Here is a 26153-nt window from a genome sequence, read left to right as displayed (position 1 = left end):
CCAAATATAGCTTATTCAGAAGAGTGAAACAGAATACAGAACTTTCATAGTGAAATGGGCTAGAATCATGCTCTATACATAACATTACCCTCCACTGAATAAGCCCTCTGGTGTGTTAGAGCTGGGTAGGAGAAGCCATCAACCATAACAGCTCTCCAGAACTGGAGTTCACCCCCAATAGGGTTGCACAATTCTGGAAAATGTCCTCTGCGTGCAGTATGAAGGAAGTTGGAGGTAGTTTCGCGAGCCAATGCTAACTGGCTAAAGTCTACAGGTACGGTAGCATCTTGCAGTATCCTTTTAACCCCCCCGCCACCCACGACCCCAGTTCCCCAGCCACCCACGACCCCAGTCATCACAACCCCAGCCACCCACGACCCCAGTTCCCCAGCCACCCACGACCCCAGTTCCCCCGCCACCCCAGTTCCCCAGCCACCCACGACCCCAGCCACACACGACCCCAGTTCCCCCGCCACCCACAACCCCAGACTTACTAAGCAGAACTCTTCGAAGGATATCCTGCCGTCTCCGTCCTTGTCTGCGTTGATGATGGTCTTGTCCACGATCTGCTGGAGCTGTGTGTCCTTCAGGTTGTTTCCTACCATCATCTTCAGCACCTGGAAGAGCTCCCCGTTGGAGATGTAGCCATCCTTGTCCATGTCGTAGATCCGGAAGGCAACTAGAGGGGGGTGGGGTGGGGAAACGTGGAAGGATGTGTAGGTAAGTCAGCGATCCTGAACACAGACCTTTTGGTTTTGTATTTTGGAGAAAGCCTCATTGATGCTATCAGGCATTCTGTTTCTACTTTGGGAAGTGGAGGACAGGGGATGGGTTTTGTCTTTGTAGATCAGATCATTTAACTTTGTGTGGTGAGAGGTGTATAGATGTAGGATGTAATGGAGATGGAGTAGATTTGTCTACTTACACCGAAGCTTTGATTCCTTGTCCCCCTTGACACTGAATTGTGAGACTCCCTCAATGAATTCTGATGGGGGGGAGAGATGGTTTAGAGTCAGACATTATTTGACTTCTTATACTGTACGCAATAATTTTATATAAATCGGAGTGATCAAATACACTACTTATGCATTCATAAGTTCAATCAAAATCTCAGTAGCAAACTACTACAATCCATACTTTCCTCTATGCAACTTTTAAAGGCAATGTTTTCGCGGAGACCGCATTCACGTTAAACGATGGATATGTCGGCTCAATCGGAAATGATCTTTAAAAATGTAAATCGTGCTGTATCCGGATGGAATCTAGGCTATCTACTCCTGACTGTCCTGTGTTAAGTGTTACTACTGTCTCTGCAGGTACTGTTAGGCAGAGCAGAGTAGACCGAGAGAAACACTGGAAGTCCCAACCTCTCTCCCTGGTCATCGAGATCCTTTTGTTAATCATGCAATGTGATTAAAGGCCCAATGCAGCCATTTTATATCAATATAAACTAATTTCTGGGTAACAACTAAGTACCCTACTCTAATGATTTCCATTAAATTGTGCAAAAATAGCTATTTCTCAAGTAAGATTCTTGCTAGGACTGTCTGGAAGTGGTTTGAGTGGGGAAAACTGAGAACTAGCTGTTATTGGCAGAGAGGTTCAGAACTCTCTTTGTTATTGGTCTATTAATGAATCTACTGCATGGTGATATGGAAACCTGCTGATTAGAAGGTCCTGTGTAGATTGTATTTTCAACCAACAACTATCAGGAAGCAGGATCAATGAGTTAGCCAGCTAATAAATATAGATCTTCTGGTTAATTAAGAAAGCTAAACTTAGATATGTGTGTGTTTGGTTGTTGAGTCAATGAGACAATGCCCATATCAAGCTTTTCTTTCTAAAAAAAATACAAAGTTATTTCAGACAATTCATTTTCTGGACAGCTCATTGATCCTGGTTTGTATTATACCTCTCTAGTGTAGGCCACCATGTACTGTGCTGGGACATTCTCAGACAGGAGGACAATAGATCTGTTTACCAAAACTGATGTCCCTGATATTATTGTCCTTGATTTCAGCAAATGAGCTTAAATTCAAAGACATGGTTGGTCCCAAGCATTTATTCACCAGTAAAAATTGTCATACACAATGGTATAGGCAAAAGCACAAACAGATCTGGGACCAGGCTATGGAAGGAGACACCAGATCTGGGACCAGGCTATAGAAGGAGACACCAGATCTGGGACCAGGCTATAGAAGGGGACACCAGATCTGGGACCAGGCTATAGAAGGAGACAACAGATCTGGGACCAGGCTATAGAAGGAGACAACAGATCTGGGACCAGGCTACTCTTGCGCTCTGGCTTACCCTTGAAGTCCACCTCTCCGTTTCCATCGGTGTCGAAGATGTCGATGACCCTCTGAACCAGAGGGTTCTGCTGAAGTTCTGGCAGGGACATGAACTCCTCCACGCTAAGGGATCCAGAGTTATCTAGGTCCAGTTTCTTAAACCTCTTTCCCAGACGCTTAATCTCATCAGCATCGACTGGAGGGGACAGAGAGAGAGAGAGAGACGAGAAAAGAGAGACCGACAGACAGATAGGAGAAAAGAGAGAGCGAGACAGGAGAAAAGAGAGAGAGCGAGACAGGAGAAAAGAGAGGGATCATGAACAAAATTACATGAGTAGAGACGTTACATTTTGGTAATTATTTAACACACACTTATCCAGAGCGACTTCCAGTCAGTGTATTCAACCAACGTAGGCAAGACAACCACATACAGTATCACAGTCATTGCAAGTAAAAACCTTTGTCATTAAAAGTAGCCGTCAGCTTACCTAGATATCCTGGAATATAGACACGCAACACATTAACACATACACGGGTAGATCTATGCAGGTAGGCACCCAGCAAACCCTGTACCCACACACATGGGTCTAATGTGGTCTAATGACGATATGTAGGCGAGGACTACTCTCTTCCTCCCCACCTACACAGACCCGACACGGCAACAGACCTGACACGGCAACAGTGCCTTTAAAACACAGGCGGGGGAAAAAAACAAAAGATCAAGTTAACTACACAAACAATGCCTGAAATCTTCCAGTTGAGTGAACTTACATCTGTTGTTGGCCATGTCGATGTGGGTAGTACAAACAGCCCTAGCTGTCCCCGTCCCCGAGGAGAGCTTGTTGCCCTGTGCCTTGTGAGCTCCTGCCATTACAGAGAGTACTGATCCCACCTAGTTTCTGTTGTCCCCTCTCACAGTAGCATTGGGTAAGCCTTGTAATAACATAGATACTAACTACAATATAAGCTTATTCAGACACGCCATGATCACGTGAACCGGTCTACTGCCCCTCCCCCTACAATACTACTCTAATCTGTACTACCGATAGTCAGATATAGCTATTCATCTTTAGACAAACCACACAGAATGGAGAGAGAGGAGGGGGGAGATCAACTGAGAGGGAGGGTAGTAAAGAGAGAGAGAGAGGAGGGGGGAGTTCAACAGAGGGAGGGTAGTAGAGAGAGAGAGGAGGAGGGGGGAGTTCAACAGAGAGGGAGGGTAGTAAAGAGAGAGGAGGGGTGAGTTCAACTGAGAGGGAGGGTAGTAAAGAGAGAGAGAGAGGAGGGGGGAGATCAACAGAGAGGGAGGGTAGTAAAGAGAGAGAGAGAGGAGGGGGGAGTTCAACAGAGGGAGGGTAGTAAAGAGAGAGAGAGAGGAGGGGGGGAGTTCAACAGAGGGAGGGTAGTAAAGAGAGAGAGAGAGGAGGGGGGAGATCAACTGAGAGGGAGGGTAGTAAAGAGAGAGAGAGAGGATGGGGGGAGTTCAACAGAGGGAGGGTAGTAAAGAGAGAGAGAGAGGAGGGGGGAGATCAACTGAGAGGGAGGGTAGTAAAGAGAGAGAGAGGAGAGAGAACAGAGAGACTTAGCTGTTGCAGAAAGCTATGATCCAGAGAGAAATGGAATGAGTGTGAGAGAAAGGGAGAGAGAGATGTGTGTGTGTGTGTGTGTGTGTGTGTGTGTGTGCATTTTGGGTTGGACGACGCCACCATGCATTAGCCTGATGACTAAACAGAAGCTAGAGGGATGACTGTGTGAGTGGTATACGAGTATAGAGGCAGCAGTTGCTGTAGGCACTCCACAGCCTGATCTCCGGGGAACAAATCTGCCTTGTGCCATCTGTCTCTCACTACTTTTTCTTAGAGAAGGATATATTGACAATGTACTATTACATTTGTTTTAGGCCTAATGAAAGTGGTTAACTAGATTGCAGTACACAGATACAGTAGATTATGTTATGATATTTCTGTGTGGGACTGAACCCAATGTCTGAGATTATCCCCTAAATCAGGGCTATTCACATATTCCTGCTCTACCTGATAATTAAGTGGTTTTTCAAGTTATGTAACTTTCAAAATACAGAAATCATCTCCGTATGATGCTGTGCTTTACATCACATGATGCTGTGCTTTACATCACATGATGCTGTGCTTTACATCACATGATGCTGTGCTTTACATCACATGATGCAAAATACATCATACACGGATGATTCTTAAATTTGAAAAGTTACATAACTTTTAAACTTGATTGCTGAAAAGCAAAACATTTTAGGACTATGTCAACAATGGACTAATGAAACAAATACCAAAATATCGTTTTTGGAGGGAATTTTCCTTTAATTTATGCCTTGCTACTTCACACTTACAGTAAACTGGCCCTTCCTCCAAATTGAGTATTTTAGTCTGGCTGACACCACTATTAGGTGACATCATGTGTTTGAGTCTGGCTGACACCACTATTAGGTTGTACACTGAACTGTTGGTTAAAGTCTGTACTAGGAGTAATAGACTGGACTGTTGGTTAAAGTCTGTACTAGGAGTAGTAGACTGGACTGTTGGTTAAAGTCTGTACTAGGAGTAGTAGACTGGACTGTTGGTTAAAGTCTGTACTAGGAGTAGTAGACTGGACTGTTGGTTAAAGTCTGTACTAGGAGTAGTAGACTGGACTGTTGGTTAAAGTCTGTACTAGGAGTAGTAGACTGGACTGTTAGTCTGTACTAGGAGTAGTAGACTAGACTGTTGGTTAAAGTCTGTACTAGGAGTAGTAGACTGGACTGTTGGTTAAAGTCTGTACTAGGAGTAGTAGACTGGTCTGTTGGTTAAAGTTTGTACTAGGAGTAGTAGACTGGACTGTTGGTTAAAGTCTGTACTAGGACTAGTAGACTGTTGGTTAAAGTCTGTACTAGGAGTAGTAGACTGGTCTGTTGGTTAAAGTTTGTACTAGGAGTAGTAGACTGGTCTGTTGGTTAAAGTCTGTACTAGGAGTAGTAGACTGGTATGTTAAAGTCTGTACTAGTAGTAGTAGACTGGACTGTTGCTTAAAGTCTGTACTAGGAGTACGGGACTCCCAATCACGGCTGGATGTGATACAGCCTGGATTTGAACCAGGGACTGTACTGACCCCTCTTGCACTGAGATGCACTGCCTTAGACCGCTGTGCCACTCGGGATCCCAATACTATATGATGACTGATACACAAGGCAAGACGTAGGATCGCTAATCAGAAGTCCTTACTGAAATGCAGTCCACATTTTGAATAGTGTCCTTGAGATATGCTAATGATGTCCTGCTTGGAGGGACGTCCTACTTAGTGACTAAGATCATTATGATGATACTCCACACAGCAGAAAGACCATTTGCTCATCAATACCGGATTCACTTTTAACTGTGTTACTAGGCAACAGGAACCTGCTGCTAGCCCCCCCAAACCACACACACACAAACAAACACAGACATGAGCACATAGAGGCACACACAGACATAAATAGACATATAAGCTGAACATTTTACCAGCAACATTTTAATTTACCGGACCCATATGCGTTGGGTGAATAACCTGATTAGGGCGTCCACCCACGGTGCTCAGAATGACAGAAATCCTTTTAGATGATGCTAATTCATATTAACAGTACATGCACGTCTAGGATGCAGCGATGTGCGGTAATTCTTACCTAATTCTGATGAGCACTTTGAAGATGTTTGAATGACTGTCCACATTAACTTTTCCTCAGACAACAAGACAAGTAGCGAACATCAAAATCACTAGCCTGTCAATCTACTGTCCCCCATAGAAGAAAAAGTTGACAGGCAGCTAGCCTAGTGGTTGAGAGTGTTGGGCCAGTAACTAAAAAGGTCACTGGTTTGAATCCCCGAAACGACTAGGAGAAAAATCTGTCGATGTGCCCTTGAGCAAGGCACTCACTTCATTCTAACTGCTCTGGATAAGAGCGTCTGCTAAATGACTAAAACATCAGCTCGTCAAGAAAAATATTTCAAAACAAACTGTTTAGATCCCAAATTCATAGGTTTTTTTCATTCTTCTTCTCCCGGACAATTGGACGGGAGGCAATTTTATTTATTGGCTTTTATATATATTATATATATATATATATATATATATATATATATAAATAAAATGTAGCGGCCAAAAGCCGGCTATTACTGGAAAAAACCCTGGTATGCATGGTACGCAGGCACACACGGTCGCATGCACACACACAGCACAGCTCCTGGTTTTCATTTTTCAGAGAAGAATAAAAACTGTTGCACAACGGGCAATCAAATGAGCATTAATCTCACCACACAGAGAGATTACATCATCGTTTTGTCCATTAGACCCGTGTGTCGGTGTCTGTGGGGGGGTGTGTGTACTTTTAAATGAGCAGCCTTGTACTTATGCTGCCAGGCCAACACATGACACCAACCCTATTAGCATAATGGCTTTTTATTGAGCCAATGAGGTTGTGTGTGTGGTGTGGAGGGGGGAGGGGAGGGATTCTAGTGCAACTGACAGAATGAAGGCTAGTGGATGGATAATGGCTAGGGCAGCAGCATGTAATGAAGGCTAGTGGATGGATAATGGCTAGGGCAGCAGTATGGAATGAAGGCTAGTGGATGGATAATGGCTAGGGCAGCAGCATGTAATGAAGTCTAGTGGATGGATAATGGCTAGGACAGCAGTATGGAATGAAGGCTAGTGGATGGATAATGGCTAGGACAGCAGCATGTAATGAAGGCTAGTGGATGGATAATGGCTAGGACAGCAGCATGGAATGAAGGCTAGTGGATGGATAATGGCTAGGACAGCAGTATGTAATGAAGGCTAGTGGATGGATAATGGCTAGGACAGCAGCATGTAATGAAGGCTAGTGGATGGATAATGGCTAGGACAGCAGTATGTAATGAAGGCTAGTGGATGGATAATGGCTAGGACAGCAGTATGTAATGAAGGCTAGTGGATGGATAATGGCTAGGACAGCAGTATGGAATGAAGGCTAGTGGATGGATAATGGCTAGGACAGCAGTATGGAATGAAGGCTAGTGGATGGATAATGGCTAGGACAGCAGTATGGCATGAAGGCTAGTGGATGGATAATGGCTAGGACAGCAGTATGGAATGAAGGCTAGTGGATGGATAATGGCTAGGACAGCAGCATGTAATGAAGGCTAGTGGATGGATAATGGCTAGGACAGCAGTATGGAATGAAGGCTAGTGGATGGATAATGGCTAGGACAGCAGTATGGAATGAAGGCTAGTGGATGGATAATGGCTAGGACAGCAGCATGTAAATAAAGGCTAGTGGATGGATAATGGCTAGGACAGCAGCATGTAAATAAAGGCTTGGACTAGAGGTCGCCCAATTAATCGGAATGGCCGATTAATTAGGGCCGATTTCAAGTTTTCATAATCGGAAATCTGTATTTTTTTTTTTACACCTTTATTTACCTAGGCAAGTCAGTTAAGAACACATTCTTATTTTCAATGACGGCCTAGGAACGGTGGGTTAACTGCCTTGTTCAGGGGCAGAATGACAGATTTTTACCTTGTCAGCTCGAGGATTCAAACTAGTCCAACGCTCTAACCACCTGCCTCTCATTGCACTCCACGAGGAGCCTGCCTGTTACGGGAATGCAGTAAGAAGCCAGGGTAAGTTGCTAGCTAGCATTAAACTTATCTTATAAAAAACAATCAATCAATCACAATCACTAGTTAACTACACATGGTTGATGATATTACTAGTTTATCTAGCGTATCCTGCGTTGCGCATTCGCGAAAAAGGACTGTCGTTGCTCCAACGTGTACCTAACCATAAACATCGATGCCTTTCTTAAAATCAATACACAAGTATATATTTTTTAAACCTGCATATTTAGTTAATATTGCCTGCTAACATGAATTTCTTTGTGTCACTTCCCTTGCAACAGAGTCAGCGTATATGCAGCAGTTTGGGCCGCCTGGCTCGTTGCGAACTGTGTGAAGACTATTTCTTCCTAACAAAGACAGACAATTTCGCCAAACGGGGGATGATTTAACAAAAGCGCATTTGCGGAAAAAGCACAATCGTTGCACGACTGTAACTAACCATAAACATCAATGCCTTTCTTAAAATCAATACACAGAAGTATATATTTTTTAAACCTGCATATTTAGCTAAAAGTATTCCAGTTTAGCAGGCAATATTAAGCGGCTGAAATTGTGTCACTTCTCTTGCGTTCAGTGTAAGCAGAGTCTGGGTATATGCAGCAGTTTGGGCCGCCTGGCTCGTTGTGTTCAGTGTAAGCAGAGTCAGGGTATATGCAACAGTTTGAGCCGCCTGGCTCGTTGTGTTCAGTGTAAGCAGAGTCAGGGTATATGCAGTAGTTTGGGCCGCCTGGCTCGTTGTGTTCAGTGTAAGCAGAGTCAGGGTATATGCAACAGTTTGGGCCGCCTGGCTCGTTGTGTTCAGTGTAAGCAGAGTCAGGGTATATGCAGCAGTTTGGGCCGCCTGGCTCGTTGTGTTCAGTGTAAGCAGAGTCAGGGTATATGCAGCAGTTTGGGCCGCCTGGCTCGTTGTGTTCAGTGTAAGCAGAGTCAGGGTATATGCAACAGTTTGAGCCGCCTGGCTCGTTGTGTTCAGTGTAAGCAGAGTCAGGGTATATGCAGCAGTTTGGGCCGCCTGGCTCGTTGTGTTCAGTGTAAGCAGAGTCAGGGTATATGCAACAGTTTGGGCCGCCTGGCTCGTTGTGTTCAGTGTAAGCAGAGTCAGGGTATATGCAACAGTTTGGGCCGCCTGGCTCGTTGTGTTCAGTGTAAGCAGAGTCAGGGTATATGCAACAGTTTGGGCCGCCTGGCTCGTTGCGAACTAATTTGCAAGAATTTTACATAATTATGACATAACATTGAAGGGTGTGCAATGTTACAGGAATATTTAGACTTATGGATGCCACCCGTTAGATAAAATACAGAACGGTTCCGTATTTCACTGAAATAATAAATATTTTGTTTTCGAGATGATAGTTTCCGGATTCTACCATATTAATGACCTAAGGCTCGTATTTCTGTGTGTTATTATGTTATAATCAAGTCTATGATTTAATATTTGATAGAGCAGTCTGACTGAGCGATGGTAGACACCAGCAGGCTCGTAAGCATTCATTCAAACAGCAATTTCATGTGTTTTGCCAGCAGCTCTTCGCAATGCTTCACGCTGTTTATGACTTCAAGCCTATCAACTCCCGAGATTAGGCTGGTGTAACCGATGTGAAATGGCTAGCTAGTTAGCGGGGTGCGCGCTAATAGCGTTTCAAACGTCACTCGCTCTGAGACTTGGAGTAGTTGTTCCCCTTGCTCTGCATGGGTAACGCTGCTTCGAGGGTGGCTGTTGTCGATGTGTTCCTGGTTCGAGCCCAGGTAGAAGCGAGGAGATGGACGGAAGCTATACTGTTACACTGGCAATAATAAAGTGCCTATAAGAACATCCAATAGTCAAAGGTATATGAAATACAAATCGTATAGAGAGAAATAGTCCTATAATTCCTATAATAACTACAACCTAAAACTTCTTACCTGGGAATATTGAAGACTCATGTTAAAAGGAACCACCAGCTTTCATATGTTCTCATGTTCTGAGCAAGGAACTTAAACGTTAGCTTTCTTACATGGCACAAATTGCACTTTGACTTTCTTCTCCAACACTTTGTTTTTGCATTATTTAAACCAAATTGAACATGTTTCATTATTTATTTGAAGCTAAATTGATTTTATTGATGCATTATATTAAGTTAAAATAAGTGTTCATTCAGTATTGTTGTAATTGTCATTATTACAAATAAATAAAAGTGTCCGATTAATCGGTATCGGCTATTTTTGGTCCTCCAATAATAGGCGGCCCAAACTGTTGCACATACCCCGACTCCTCCAATAATCGGTATCAGTATCGGCGTTGAAAAATCATAATCGGTCGACCTCTAGCTAGGACAGCAGCATGTTATGCGCCATACAGGGATTCTGTTGTGCAGCAAACTCTACATTAAATCTATACGTAAGGTTTTCAGCATTCAGACTGATAGTAATATCTCCAAATTCATTGGACTGCAGGCTACATCATTCAGTAGAACAGTTCTAATGCAATAGCTTTAGGCTCATACCTCAAAAAAGCTATGGGAGTGGGTGTCCTGTCCTCCTTATAAACCATTGTAATGGAATCTCTCCCTTTCCCCCCCTCCCTCTCCTCAACAACCGTTGCTCTGGCTCTGGGAAACCCCTAGCAACAAGGAACTCCAACAAGCAGGCCTTGGTTATTATGGGAGGCTGCAGACAGGCACTGGCTGTTGCTAGTGCTATGCGTGTGTGTGTTTGTGTGCGTGTCTGTGCGTTTCATCGGGGGTGGAGCATGGGCTGTGGGGAGAGGGAGGGGGCGGGTCCTTGCGAAGCTGGAAATATCCCGGACAGGTGAAGTCCTCCCTCGGTCTCGGCTCGCCACGGGTCAGGATCACACACCTGCTTATCCTCGGTCTACCGCGGCAACTACTGTTGGGCTGCCTGCTTGTCCCTGTGTGGGTCCCTGAGTCTCTCCTAAGTGTGTCCCTGAGTCACCCCTAAGTGTGTCCCAGAGTCACCCCTAAGTGTGTCCCAGAGTCTCCCCTAAGTGTGTCCCAGAGTCTCCCCTAAGTGTGTCCCAGAGTCACCCCTAAGTGTGTCCCAGAGTCACCCCTAAGTGTGTCCCTGAGTCTCTCCTAAGTGTGTCCCTGAGTCACCCCTAAGTGTGTCCCAGAGTCACCCCTAAGTGTGTCCCAGAGTCTCCCCTAAGTGTGTCCCAGAGTCTCCCCTAAGTGTGTCCCAGAGTCACCCCTAAGTGTGTCCCAGAGTCTCCCCTAAGTGTGTCCCAGAGTCTCCCCTAAGTGTGTCCCAGAGTCACCCCTAAGTGTGTCCCAGAGTCACCCCTAAGTGTGTCCCAGAGTCACCCCTAAGTGTGTCCCAGAGTCACCCCTAAGTGTGTCCCAGAGTCACCCCTAAGTGTGTCCCAGAGTCACCCCTAAGTGTGTCCCTGAGTCACCCCTAAGTGTGTCCCTGAGTCACCCCTAAGTGTGTCCCTGAGTCACCCCTAAGTGTGTCCCTGGCTCCAGCAGAAAGCCTGGGAGAACTCCTCTGTGTGGTGTTAGTCTAATCTATATATGCTGTCTTTTTGTTGGGTTGCATTTGAGTGTATGAAGCTCTGTTATAATGTTGAATAGTCTGAGGAAATAGGTACCGCAAGCAGAGAGCGGAGGTGAGTGAGAATAGTTCCATTTTCTGATGTTGATGCCTGACAAGGAATGGCAGTTAGTTAGTAAATCAAAGATACTTACAATGCGAGCACATTTCCAGGGGGTAACTTGCCTCATTTCCCTGAAGAGAAGAAACAGGAGGCAATAGGTGAGAAATACAGTAGACAATAGGTGAGACATACAGGAGGCAGAGGTGAGACATGTTTTGCATTATGAAAACAGAAATACTGGTCAAACATGGGGAACCATTGGGATACATTCATTATGATGTATTCTTTTCAGGTCTTTCAGACTGTACTGCAGAGGATATACTGCTAGCTTTTCCCAGTGCTACTATCTCAAAATGGAGGTTAATACACATCCTTGTAATTGCAGGTCAACCCTCCCAGGGACTAGAGCTACAACATGTGTCCGTGTTCATAAGGGCACACGGTAGAAAAAGGTTTTACAACACAAAAAAAAGAAAAATGAGCATTTCCTATCATTCGTTATATTAGCATTTCCACAAAGCTCACTTCACACACACATCAACATGCAACAGCTACAACTCAGTGACAACCCAAATGACTCATACAAAGGCCTGTCTCGTTAATACGGGGATGACTCGGGCCGATGGATAATCTCTCCTGGTTGTGTTAGGAGGTCAAAAGAGGGCTAAAGACAACAGGCAAGCTAGCTAGTAATAAATGATATGCCATTTAGCAGCCGCTTTTATCCAAAGCGACTTACAGTCATTCGTGCATACATTTTACATATGGGTGGTCCCAGGAATCAAATCCTAAATCCTGGCATTGCAAGCGCCATGCTCTACAAACTGAGCCATCAAATCAAAGTTTATTCATCACGTACACAGTATTGCCGATGTTATCGCAGGTGCAGCAAAATGCTTATGTTTCTAGCTCCAACAGTGCAGTAATATCTAGCATAAAGTGCAATAGTCCCCCCCATCAGAATGAGAAACGTCCAGAATATAAATATACATGTAATAATAATTTAAGGCTTATCAGAATGAGAAACGTCCAGAATATATAAATATACATGTAATAATAATTTAAGGCTTATCAGAATGAGAAACGTCCAGAATATAAATATACATGTAATAATAATTTAAGGCTTATCAGAATGAGAAACGTCCAGAATATAAATATACATGTAATAATAATTTAAGGCTTATCAGAATGAGAAACGTCCAGAATATAAATATACATGTACAGTACCTTCAGAAAGTATTCACACCCCTTCACATTACACATTTTGTTGTGTTACAGCCTGAATTCAAAATTGATTAAATACATGTTTGCAAATTGATTGAAAATAAAATACAGAAATATCTAATTTACATAAGTATTCACACCCCCGAAGCAATACTTTGTAGAAGCCCCTTTGGCGGGGAGATTACAGCTTTGAGTCAGCATCAGCTTTGAGTCAGCTTAGGTATGTCTGCATCAGCTTTGAGTCAGCTTAGGTATGTCTGCATCAGCTTTGAGTCAGCTTAGGTATGTCTGCATCAGCTTTGAGTCAGCTTAGGTATGTCTGTATCAGCTTTGAGTCAGCTTAGGTATGTCTGTATCAGCTTTGAGTCAGCTTAGGTATGTCTGTATCAGCTTTGAGTCCGCTTAGGTATGTCTGCATCAGCTTTGAGTCCGCTTAGGTATGTCTGCATCAGCTTTGAGTCAGCTTAGGTATGTCTGTATCAGCTTTGAGTCCGCTTAGGTATGTCTGCATCAGCTTTGAGTCAGCTTAGGTATGTCTGTATCAGCTTTGAGTCAGCTTAGGTATGTCTGTATCAGCTTTGAGTCCGCTTAGGTATGTCTGCATCAGCTTTGAGTCAGCTTAGGTATGTCTGTATCAGCTCTGCACATCTGGATTTGGGGATTTTCTCCCATTCTTCCTTGCAGATTTTATCAAGCTCTGTTAAGTTAGATGGGGAGCAGTGGTGAACAGCAATCTTCAAGTCTTTCCACAGATTTTCAATGGGTACGATTTTGGGCTTTGGCTGGGCCACTCAAGGACTTTTACATTTTTGTTCTGAAGCCATTCCAGCGTTGCTTTGGCTGTATGCTTGGGGTCATTGTCCTGTTGGAACGTACATTTTTCGCCACAGTCTAAGGTTGTTTGCACTCTGAAGCAGATTCCCTTTGAGGATTTGCCTGTATTTGGCTCTATTTATTACTTACCAGTCTCCCAGTCCCTGCCGCTGAAAAGCATCCCCATAGCACAATGCTGCCATCACCATGCTTCACAGTAGGGATGGTGTTAGACAGGTGATGGGCTGTGCCTGCTTTTCTCCACACATTGCGCTTTGCATTCTGGCCAAAGAGTTTTAAAAAATGATCATGCCACAGAAACTTTTGCCTTACGTCTTACACGTACGTGCCTTTTGCAAAGTCCAGGCGTGCTGTTATGTGACTTTTTCCTCAGGAGTGGCTTCCGTCTTGCCACTCTCCCAAAAAGCCCAGATTGGTGAAGTGTTGTAGAGACTTGTCTTTCTGGAAGGTTCTCCCATCTCAGCCAAGGAACTCTGTAGTTCTGTCAGAGTGGTCATTGGGTTCTTGGTCACCTCCCTTACCAAGGTCCTCCTTGCCCTGTTGCTCAGTTTGCCCAGATGGCCAGCTCTAGACAGAGTCTAGGTAGTTCCATATGTTTTCAATATCCCAGTGATGGAGACCACTGTGCTCTTGGAAACTTTCAACACTCTAGAAATTGTTCGATACCTTTCCCCAGATATATGCCTCATCACACTTCTACTTCGGGGATGTATGGACAGTTGCTTAGACTTCATGGTATAGTTTATGCTCTGACATGTCAACTGTATAGGCCTCTTTTTGTTTATTTTTCTTTACATAACAATTTTTTCCCTTTTGATCCGAATGATAATTTCTCTGTATGTATTTCATACTTTTTTTTTTTTTGAGTGGCAGCTCACAGGGTACATGTTATATAAACTGAATAAATGAATTGAAATTGTACCTGTAAACCCCCCAACAAAAAACATTTATTTTTTATTTTTTACTTGGTCCCAGAAAATATATACACTGAGTTTACAAAACATTAGATAACACCTGCTCTTTCCATGACATAGACTGACCAGGTGAATCCAGGTGAAAGCTGTGATCCCTTATTGTTGTCACTAGATGTCACTAAATCCATGTCAATCAGTGTAGATGAAGGGGAGGAGACAAGGCTTGAAAACCTTTCTTTAACCTGAGACAATTGAGACATGGATTGTCTTATTCAGAGGGTAAACGGGCAAGACAAAAGACAAATGTATACACTGTTAATTGAAATGCATTCCAGGTCATTTTATTTATTTATTTAACCTTTATTTAACTAGGCAAGTCAGTTAAGAACAAATTCTTGTTTACAATGACGGCCTACCCCGGCCAAACCCGGACGACGCTGAGCCAATTGTGCGCCGCCCTACGGGACTCCCACGGCCGGTTGTGATACAGCCTGAATTCGAACCAGGGTGTCTGTAGTGACAACTCTAGCACTGAGATGCAGTGCCTTCGACCGCTGAACCAGGGTCTGTAGTGACTCCTCTAGCACTGAGATGCAGTGCCTTCGACCGCTGAACCAGGGTCTGTAGTGACGCCTCAAGCACTGAGATGCAGTGCCTTAGACCGCTGCGCCACTCAGGAGCCCATGAAGCAGGTTGAGAGAATGCCAAGAGTGTGCAAAGCTGTCATCAAGGCAAAGGGTGGCTACTTAGAAGAATCTCAAATATATATTTTGATTTATTTAACACTTTTTTGGTTACTACATGATTCCATGTGAGTTATTTCATAGTTTCGACGTCTTCACTATTATTCTAAAATGTAGAAAATAGTAAAAATAAATAAAAAAAACTGAAATGAGTAGGTGTGTCCAAGCTTTTGACTGGTACTGAATATACACAGAGTATACCAAACATTAGGAACACCTTTCTAATATTGAGTTGCCACCCCCCCCCCTTTTTGTCCTCAATACGTCTGGGCATGCACTCTACAAGATGTGGAAAGCGTTCCACAGGAATGCTGGCCCATGTTGACTCCAATACTTCCCAGAGTTGTCAATTTGACTAGATGTCTTTTGGGTGGTGGACCATTCTTGATACACACGGGAAACTGTTGAGCGTGAAAAACCAAGCAGCGTTCCATTTCTTAACACAAACCGGTGCGCCTGGCACCTATTACCATACCCCATTCAAAAAGGCACTTAAATCTTTTGTCTTGCCCATTCACCCTCTGAATGGCACACATACACAATCAATGTCAACTGTTTCAAGGCTTAAAAATCCTTCTTTAACCTGCATCCTCCCGTTCATCTACACTGATTGTAAGTACACCATTTTCAGGGACCACTTTTGTCTCGTGAGCGTTACTTTCAGAACTACTGGCTAGAAAGTGTACAAAAGTACCGGAGAATCTCTTTAAAATGCATGGAAGTATTTTGGGGTATTTGAAAATACACTGTGTTTTTGAGTGTTTTCAAATACATGCCAAATGTCTTTAAAATAACCTAAATAGTATTTGAACCCAGGTCTGGTACTGTACACAAGCCACCCTAAATAGTATTTGAACCCAGGTCTGGTACTGTACACAAGTCACCCTAAATAGTATTTGAACCCAGGTCTGGTACTGTGTCTACAAGTCACCCTAAATAGTATTTGAACCCAGGTCTGGTACTGTGTCTGTGTCTACAAGTCACCCTAAATAGTATTTGAACCCAGGTCTGGTACTGTGTCTGTGTCTACAAGTCACCCTAAATAGTATTTGAACCCAGGTCTGGTATTGTGTCTGTGTCTACAAGTCACCCTAAATAGTATTTGAACCCAGGTCTGGTCACTTCTGCATTAGCTTGCTTGAAACAAGACAGTGACGTAGGGCCTAAGCCTGATTATGACATAGCGTGACATAGGCCAAAGCCTAAATGTTACAGTGACTTCCGACATAGACCAAAGCCTGACTGTGCAAATGAGCCAGAGCCGAAAGAGAGATGTGTGTGTGTGTGTGTGTGTGTGTGCAGAGTAGAGGTCGACCGATTATGATTTTTCAACGCCGATTATTTTTTTTACATTTATTTGTAATTATGACAATTACAACAATACTGAATAAACACTTATCTTAACTTAATTTAATACATCAATAAAATCAATTTAGCCTCAAATAAATAATGAAACATGTTCAATTTGGTTTAAAAAATGCAAAAACAAAGTGTTGGAGAAGAAAGTAAAAGTGCAATTTGTGCCATGTAAGAAAGCTAACGTTTAAGTTCCTTGCTCAGAACATGAGAACATATGAAAGCTGGTGGTTCCTTTTAACATGAGTCTTCAATATTCCCAGGTAAGAAGTTTTAGCTTGTAGTTATTATAGGAATTATAGGACTATTTCTCTCTATACCATTTGTATTTCACTAACCTTTGACTATTGGATGTTCTTATAGGCACTTAAGTATTGCCAGTGTAACAGTATAGCTTCCGTCCCTCTCCTCGCTTCTACCTGGGCTCGAACCAGGAACACAACGACAACAGCCACCCTCGAAGCAGCGTTACCCATGCAGAGCAAGGGGAATAACTACTCCAAGTCTCAGAGCGAGTGGCGTTTGAAACGCTATTAGCGCGCACCCTGCTAACTAGCTAGCCATTTCACATCGGTTACACCAGCCTAATCTCGGGAGTTGATAGGCTTGAAGTCATAAACAGCGCAATGCTTGAAGCATTGCGAAGAGCTGCTGGCAAAACACATGAAATTGCTGTTTGAATGAATGCTTACGAGCCTGCTGGTGCCTACCACCGCTCAGTCAGACTGCTCTATCAAATCATAGACACACGGAAATACGAGCCTTAGGTCATTAATATGGTCGAATCCGGAAACTATCATCTCGAAAACAAGACGTTTATTCTTTCAGTGAAATTCGGAACCGTTCCGTATTTTATCTAACGGGTGGCATCCATAAGTCTAAATATTCCTGTTACATTGCACAAACTTCAATGTTATGTCATAATTACGTAAAATTCTGGCAAATTAGGCGGCTCAAACTGTTGCATATACACTGACTCTGCGTGCAATAAACGCAAGAGAAGTGACACAATTTCACCTGGTTAATATTGCCTGCTAACCTGGATTTCTTTTAGCTAAATATGCAGGTTTAAAAATATATACTTCTGTGTATTGATTTTAAGAAAGGCATTGATGTTTATGGTTAGGTACACATTGGAGCAACGATACGCTCCGCATCGATTATATGCAACGCAGGACACGCTAGACAAACTAGTAATATCATCAACCATGTGTAGTTAACTAGTGATTATGATTGATTGTTTTTTATAAGTTAAGTTTAATGCTAGCTAGCAACTTACCTTGGCTTCTACTGCATTCGCTTAACAGGCAGGCTCCTCGTGGAGTGCAATGTAATCAGGTGGTTAGAGCGTTGGACTAGTTAACTGTAAGGTTGCAAGATTGAATCCCCCGAGCTGACAAGGTAAAAATCTGTCGTTCTGCCCCTGAACGAGGCAGTTAACCCACCATTCCTAGGCCGTCATTGAAAATAAGAACGTGTTCTTAACTGACTTGCCTAGTTAAATAAAGATTAAATAAAGGTGTAAAAAATAATAATAATAAAAATTAAAAAAATGTAAAAAAAAAAAAAAAAAAAATTTTTAAAATTCGGCCAAATCAGTGTCCAAAAATACCGATTTCCGATTGTTATGAAAACTTGAAACCGGCCTTAATTAAATCGGCCATTCCGATTAATCGGTCGACCTCTAGTGCAGAGCCTCTGGTGTGAAATCTGTCACAAACGCAGCAGAACTGCTCATTGGTGTACATTCCACCCATTTAAAACACAACAGGCTTTTATCTGGTTTGTTACAATGTGGGGCAGAATTCCTCAGATAGTCATTCAGACTATCTACTTTCTATTATAAATAACGGCAGAACAAGCAAAAGGAATGGCAAATAAGACTGGCTGCACAGCCTATGTAACACTTCTACATCTGGAGAGAAAGGTGACAGAGCTAGAGAGGTGTTCGTCAGACCATGTGACGTTCTGAAAATCAGTCTGTATTGTCCGAACAGCCAACAAACTTAGCCTACAACCTATTATGACCCTCTATGGAAAGACGAGACACTCACGATGGTGTTCTCCGTTTTGCTCTATGACCTCAAGTGGCAGGAAACTCATCTGAATTCGGTACAGCCGATCTGTGTCTGTAGCATCCAAACCGTCCGGGCTAAACTATAATATGACCCCCTAATATGACCTCCTAATATGACCCCCTAATATGACCCCCTAATATGACCTCCTAATATGACCCCCTAATATGACCTCCTAATATGACCCCCTAATATGACCCCCTAATATGACCCCCTAATATGACCTCCTAATATGACCCCCTAATATGACCCCCTAATATGACCCCCTAATATGACCCCCTAATATGACCTCCTAATATGACCCCCTAATATGACCCCCTAATATGACCCCCTAATATGACCCCCTAATATGACCCCCTCTGTGCAAAGGTGAGACTCTCATGAACATGTACTGTACATGTTTTGCTCTAGGATGCTCACAGGCCTCACAAAACTTGTCTGAAGCTCCGCCGGTACCAGTTGAAAAAATTAATGGAAGTACAATATGTACAGTATATATGGGGACAGTTTAATGCCAAAAATATGGGCTTAAATACATGTATAAAAAAAAAAAAAAAAAAAAAAAAAAAAATCCTGATCCTTCTTATATCTCTCAGATATAGGAGAGACACTTCAGAACTGTAACGGCTTTCTTTGGTGGAAGGAGAGGAGGACCAAAATGCAGCGTGGTACGTATCCATAATATCGTTTAAATCGAGAATGAATACAAAATACAAAAACAAGAGAATAAATGAAAACCGACACAGTCCCGTATGGTGCAAACACTGAAACGGAAAATAACTACCCACAACCCATAGTGGGAAAACATGCTACCTAAGTATGATTCTCAATCAGAGACAACGATCGACACCTGCCTCTGATTGAGAACCATACTAGGCCAAACACATAGAAATATAACGTACAGACCAAAACATAGAAAAACAACATAGAACGCCCACCCCAACTCACGCCCTGACCAAACTAAAATAAAGACATAAAAAAGGAACTACGGTCAGAACGTGACAAGAACAAATTTCCTTTTGATCTTTTTTGGGGTACTATCTATCTATTGTTCCATGCGTTTGAATAGGCTAATAGCAGGAAGACATGTTTTTTAAATCAAATAATTGTTTCGCTTTTTTTTTTTCTTCTTTTTTTTTTTTTACTTCCAGGGATCTTAAAATAAAAAAAATGTGCTAAATGATCCTTGGTACGACCTTCTTAAAACAATTCCATATAGCTTAGTACCTTCTTAAAACAATTCCACATAGCTTAGTAGAACCCCCCTCCCCTGGCTTAGACACGGCTTGGACTCTGATTGGTTAAATGAACATGTTGGGTAAAAAGGCAAACTTGTCTCCATCATTCATTGAATCAGATGCCTCTCACCACAAAACCCACTGATATTGCCAACTACTTTAATGATTTATTAATTGTCAAGATTAGCTAACTTAGGCATGACATGCCAACAACAAATTCTGAACCTACACCTCCATGCATAACTGACCAAATTATAAAAGACAAATATTGTAATTTCTATTCCGTAAAGTGAATGTGGACGAGGTGAAAAAAATGTGTGCTGTCTATCAACAATGACAAGCCACCTCGGTCTGACAACTTCGGTGGAAAATTACTGAGGATGATAGCGGACGATATTGCCACTTGTTACGTATACGCCGGGAGTCAGGAAGCAGGTGCAGAAGGTGAGTTTAAGAATGAATAAATGCAGATAAACAAAACATAAGACGCGTGCAGAATGTGAATCAAAACAAAACTACCTAGTGACTAATGGCTACTGAGGGCTAAATAAAGGGGGAGTAATCAAGGAAATAATGATGTCCAGGTGTGCGTAATGATGGTGAACAGGTGTGCGTAATGATGGTGAACAGGTGTGCATAATGATGGTGAACAGGTGTGCATAATGATGTTTGACAGGGCCGGTGGTTAGTAGACCGGCGACGTCGAGCGCCGGAGCAGGCATGACACCACTCCCATTAGACATCTCTTTAATCTAAGCCTACAGGGAAAGTGTGTGCCCTCAGGCCTGGAGGGAAGCAAAAGTCATTCCACTACCTAAGAACAGCAAAGCCCCATTTACTGGCTCAAACAGCCGACCAATCAGCCTGTTACCAACACTTTTGGACAAAATTGTGTTTGACCAGATACAATGCTTTTTCACGGTAAACAAATAAAAAAAAACAGACTTTCAGCATGCTATTAGTGAAGGGTATACAACATGTACTGCGCTTACACAAATGACTGATTGGCTGAGAGAAGATTGTGGGAGCTGTTTTGTTAGACTTCAGTGCAGCTTTTGACATTAACGATCAAAATTGTTTGTGTAATGGCTTTACATCCCATGTTATATCGTGGATTGAGAGTTACCTGTCTAACAGTCTATCCTAGGATAGGATAAAGTAATCCTTCTAACCCCCCCCCCCCCCCCCCCCCCTTAAAAGATTTAGATGCACTATTGTAAAGTGGTTGTTCCACTGGATATCATAAGGTGAATGCACCAATTTGTAAGTCGCTCTGGATAAGAGCGTCTGCTAAATGACTTAAATGTAAATGTAACAGAACACAGAGGGTGTTCTTTAATGGAAGCCTCTCCAACATAATCCAGGTAGAGTCAGGCATTCCCCAGGGCAGCTATCTAGGCCCCTTTGTTTTTTAAAATCTTTACTAAATGTCATGTCACTGGCACTGAGTAAAGCCTGTGTGTCTATGTATGCTGATGACTCAACACTATACACATCAGCTACCACAGCAAATGAAATCACTGCCACCCTTAACAAAGGGCTGCAGTCAGTTTCAGAATGGGTGTCAAGAAATAAACTAGTCCTAAATATTTCAAAAACTAAAAGCATTGTATTTGGGACAAATCATTAACTAAAACCTAAACCTCAACTAAGTCTTGTAATAAATAATGTGGCAATTGAGCAAGTTGAGGAGACTAAACTGCTTGGTGTAACCCTGGATTGTAAACTGTCATGGTCAAAACATACTGATGCAACGGTAGCTAAGATAGGGAGAGGTCTGTCCATAATAAAGTGCTGCTCTGCTTTCTTGACACCGCTATCAACAAAACAAGCCCTACAGGCCCTAGTTTGGTCATACCTGGACTACCGTCCAGTCATATGGTCAAGCGCCACAAAGAGGGACATAGGCAAATTACAATTTGCCCACAACAGAGCAGCACAGTTTACCCTTAAAATGTACACGGAGAGCTAACATTAATAATATGCATGTCAATCTCTCCTAGCTCAAAGTAGAGGAGAGATTGACTTCCTCACTACTATTGACATGTTGAAAGCTGTCCGTTTAAACTACTAGCACACAGCTCAGACACTCATGAATAACCCACAAGACATGTCACCAGAGGTCTCTTCACAATCCCCAAGGCCAGAACAGACCAAGGGAAACACATAGTACTACATAGAGCCTTGACAACATGGAACTCCATTCCACATCATGTAACTCAGTCAAGCAGTAAAATCAGTTATTAAGAAAAAGATCAAACTAGACCTTATGTAACAGCGTGGACTGTGGAGACACACACACATGCAAACACACACACATTTTACACACAGGTACCTATGGATTTTGTATTGTAGATGTGTTGTAGTAGTGTGTAATAATGTGTTGTGAAGTGTAATGTTTTAACTGTATGTAAATTGCCTTAACACGCACACACAAGGTGTTCCCTCTGAGAAGCAGTGTTACCTCCAGTCCAAACCTGCTAATGTATTTTAAGCAGCGAAGAGCAAGAGGCTACATGGGATTAAACTATTAGAATTTGACTTTCCCTTTTCTCAGAACAACACAACGCTAACTTGGCTACTTCCCTGGTGTTACATACATACATACATAACACTTTGTCATACGGACAGCATCAATCCCATTCGAAAGACGTGGCGACGCACGCAACTAGGCCTGTTTTCAAAATAAAAGTTTACATCCGTTAATAAAAGAGAGCTATTTTTAGGATGTATAGAATTATGTGGAATGTTAGTTTAGCCATAGGAGGTAAGGTCAGTCTCATTCCAAGACATGTGGCAAAGAATGATGTAACTATTTTCTAAATAAAAGGTCTGTTTATAAAAGTGCTCAGGGCGTATGTAGCCCACACTGGTCAAATAAATACAGGTTGAGTGAGGTAAGGATTTAGGCCTTCAGGAAAGGAGATTGGGAGTGTTTAGGATTATAGAGTTACTAAGTTTAGGCCTCAGGTCAACTCTCTGGCATTTGGTTGTTTCAGAAGTAACACATCTTCTGTGTCAGAAATAACAAGGCTGGTTGTGTCAGAAATAACAAGGCTGGTTGTGTCAGAAATAACACGGCTGGTTGTGTCAGAAGTAACACATCTTCTGTGTCCGAAATAACATCTTCTGTGTCAGAAATAACATCTTCTGTGTCAGAAATAACATCTTCTGTGTCAGAAATAACGCAGCTGGTTGTGTTAGAAGTAACACATCTGTGTCAGAATTTTTTATTTTACTATGCAAGTCAGTTAAAAACAAATTCTTATTTTCAATGACGGCCTAGGAACAGTGGGTTAACTGCCTTGTTCAGGGGCAGAACGACAGATTTTTACCTTGCCAGCTCAGGGATTCGATCTTGCAACCTTTTGGTTACTAGTTCAACGCTCTAACCACTAGGCTACGCGGCTGGTTGTGTCAGAAATAACATGGCTGGTTGTTTTGTTTTTCCTCTCATCAATAAACAAGTTGTGTTAATTAAGCTCACATCTTAATATGCCGCTTAAAATGTAAATTAAGCCTCTCGAGGGCAGAGTTATGGAGAGGGGGACAGAGAAAGAGAGAGAGAAAGAGGCAGCTGGAGAGAGCGAGAGAAGGATTGATAGAGCGAGAGATGGGAGAGAGCGAGCGAGCGATGGAGAACGATCGAGACAGAGAAAGAGAGAGCCACCGATTGTGTTTTCTCATCAATAATGTATGTGTCATTCAGAATCAATTAGCACACAGCACAAAACACACGTATTGCATGATTAACAACCTGGCAGCACTGTTGGTTCAGCTGATGGGATCTCTACAGCAAACAAAGCCTAGCTAATCAGAAGAGATAGCTATCTGGATGAAGGGAACCCATAGTCAGAGCATGTGTGTCTGGTCTAACTCTCCTTGTTATTTCTATGCCAGTCCAAACAAGCAGGAGTCGTGTCATCCAAATCACAATCAGGCCTTCACAACGAACGCCAAAATAAAATCTCCCGTTTTGACCGTATCTCATATAGTATTGTATATTACACATTGCAATTATAAGATAATATTGTAAATAGATGCAGGGCCAACTTCCATATATAATTAGCGCCATTAACACTCACCACCTGGCCTGACATCCGACATGACATACGTCAAAGGTCTGTGCAGTACACACAGGAAATGTATTTAAACAGATGACATGTTAGACTCACTAATGCAGAGAGCATGTATATTGATTAGACTGATTTTCAAGCACTTCTTTGGGGTTTGGATGTTGAAACTAAGTCTGCGTTTACACAGGCAGCCCAATTCTGATATTTTGCCCAAATATTGGCAAAAAAAGTCTGATCTGATTGGTAAAAAGACCAGTTAGTTGAAGATGATCAGAGTTGGCTGCCTGTCGGTCGTGGGTTAGTGTGTTCGATTCCCGCCGGGGTCGCCACACTAAACTGTATGCATGGACTACCGTATGTCACGTTGGATCAAAGCGTTATGGTGAGACTCTTTGGGTTAAAGCGTCTGCTAAATAGCACCATCCTTACTTTACTACACTGCTCAAAAAAATAAAGGGAACACTAAAATAACACATCCTAGATCTGAATGAATGAAATATTCTTATTAAATACTTTTTTCTTTACATAGTTGAATGTGCTGACAACAAAATCACACAAAAATTATCAATGGAAATCAAATTTATCAACCCATGGAGGTCTGGATTTGGAGTCACACTCAAAATTAAAGTGGAAAACCACACTACAGGCTGATCCAACTTTGATGTAATGTCCTTAAAACAAGTCAAAATGAGGCTCAGTAGTGTGTGGCCTCCACGTGCCTGTATGACCTCCCTACAATGCCTGGGCATGCTCCTGATGAGGTGGCGGATGGTATCCTGAGGGATCTCCTCCCAGACCTGGACTAAAGCATCCGCCAACTCCTGGACAGTCTGTGGTGCAACGTGGCGTTGGTGGATGCAGCGAGACATGATGTCCCAGATGTGCTCAATTGGATTCAGGTCTGGGGAACGGGTGGGCCAGTCCATAGCATCAATGCCTTCCTCTTGCAGGAACTGCTGACACTCCAGCCACATGAGGTCAAGCATTGTCTTGCATTAGGAGGAACCGCACCAGCATATGGTCTCACAAGGGGTCTGAGGATCTCATCTCGGTACCTAATGGCAGTCAGGCTACCTCTGGCGAGCCCATGGAGGGCTGTGCGGCCCCCCAAAGAAATGCCACCCCACACCATGACTGACCCACCGCCAAACCGGTCATGCTGGAGGATGTTGCAGGCAGCAGAACATTCTCCACGGCGTCTCCAGACTGTCACGTCTGTCACATGTGCTCATGTGCTCAGTGTGAACCTGCTTTCATCTGTGAAGAGCACAGGGCGCCAGTGGCGAATTTGCCAATCTTGGTGTTCTCTGGCAAATGCCAAACGTCCTGCACGGTGTTGGGCTGTGAGCACAACCCCCACCTGTGGACGTCGGGCCCTCATACCACCCTCATGGAGTCTGTTTCCATGCTCTGGACACTACGCTGACAGACACAGCAAACCTTCTTGCCACAGCTCGCATTGATGTGCCATTCTGGATGAGCTGCACTACCTGAGCCACTTGTGTGGGTTGTAGACTCCGTCTCATGCTACCACTAGAGTGAAAGCACCGCCAGCATTCAAAAGTGACCAAAACATCAGCCAGGAAGCATAGGAACTGAGAAGTGGTCTGTGGACAGTTTGATTTCACAGAAGTGTGATTGACTTGGAGTTACATTGTGTTGTTTAAGTGTTCCCTCTATTTTTTTGAGCAGTGTATAATGACTCATTTGATTACAACTAACCTGCTTGATTTGTTTTACTGAATAGTTACCATTTGCCATCGTTGAGGTATTATTTTGGCCCTCTTGTCTCAATGAATTGTCTGTAGCAGCACCAGTCAGAACATGATTCCTGGCTGCTACCACATGAATGGAAGAGAGCTAGACAAACACTGTGTGGACGGATTACGTGCTAATCTGAAAAGAATAATCTAAATATCAGCAGGCTAAATACTCTCACTAGTTAATCCTCTCATGTGTGTGTGTGTGTGTTTAGGGCAGGGTGTCAAACTTTACTCCTGAAGAAAGGTTGCAAACCAGCTGACTTTCATCCTTCCATCTGATGCTTCTGTCAGAGTTGGTGGATGGTGTGGACGGAACTGGTAGGGTTTGGGTGGGTGGTCCAGAGGGATTGGGTATAAAAAATAATAAATATAAAATAAACTGCCTGAGTGTAAAGTCCAAGTCT

At 43.0% G+C, this 26153-nt stretch overlaps 1 protein-coding gene across 1 annotated transcript in view; it reads right to left on the bottom strand.

Annotated features, from left to right (window-relative positions):
• Positions 1–26153, bottom strand: part of LOC120046079 (calcineurin subunit B type 1-like) — a 34388-nt gene that overhangs the window by 4642 nt on the left and 3593 nt on the right. Inside the window, exons 2-5 of the mRNA XM_038991014.1 lie at positions 11618–11657; positions 2311–2487; positions 926–985; positions 495–679 (exon numbers count right to left, since the gene is read on the bottom strand). Of these exons, the coding sequence (XP_038846942.1) occupies positions 495–679; positions 926–985; positions 2311–2487; positions 11618–11657 (462 nt within the window). The remainder of the gene's footprint in view (positions 1–494; positions 680–925; positions 986–2310; positions 2488–11617; positions 11658–26153) is intronic.

The sequence above is a fragment of the Salvelinus namaycush genome, chromosome 4 (assembly GCF_016432855.1).
Source record: "Salvelinus namaycush isolate Seneca chromosome 4, SaNama_1.0, whole genome shotgun sequence".
In the NCBI taxonomy this organism is placed as follows: domain Eukaryota; kingdom Metazoa; phylum Chordata; class Actinopteri; order Salmoniformes; family Salmonidae; genus Salvelinus; species Salvelinus namaycush.
Note: the sequence above shows the minus strand (reverse complement) of the source record. Positions and strands in the feature narration are given on the sequence as shown.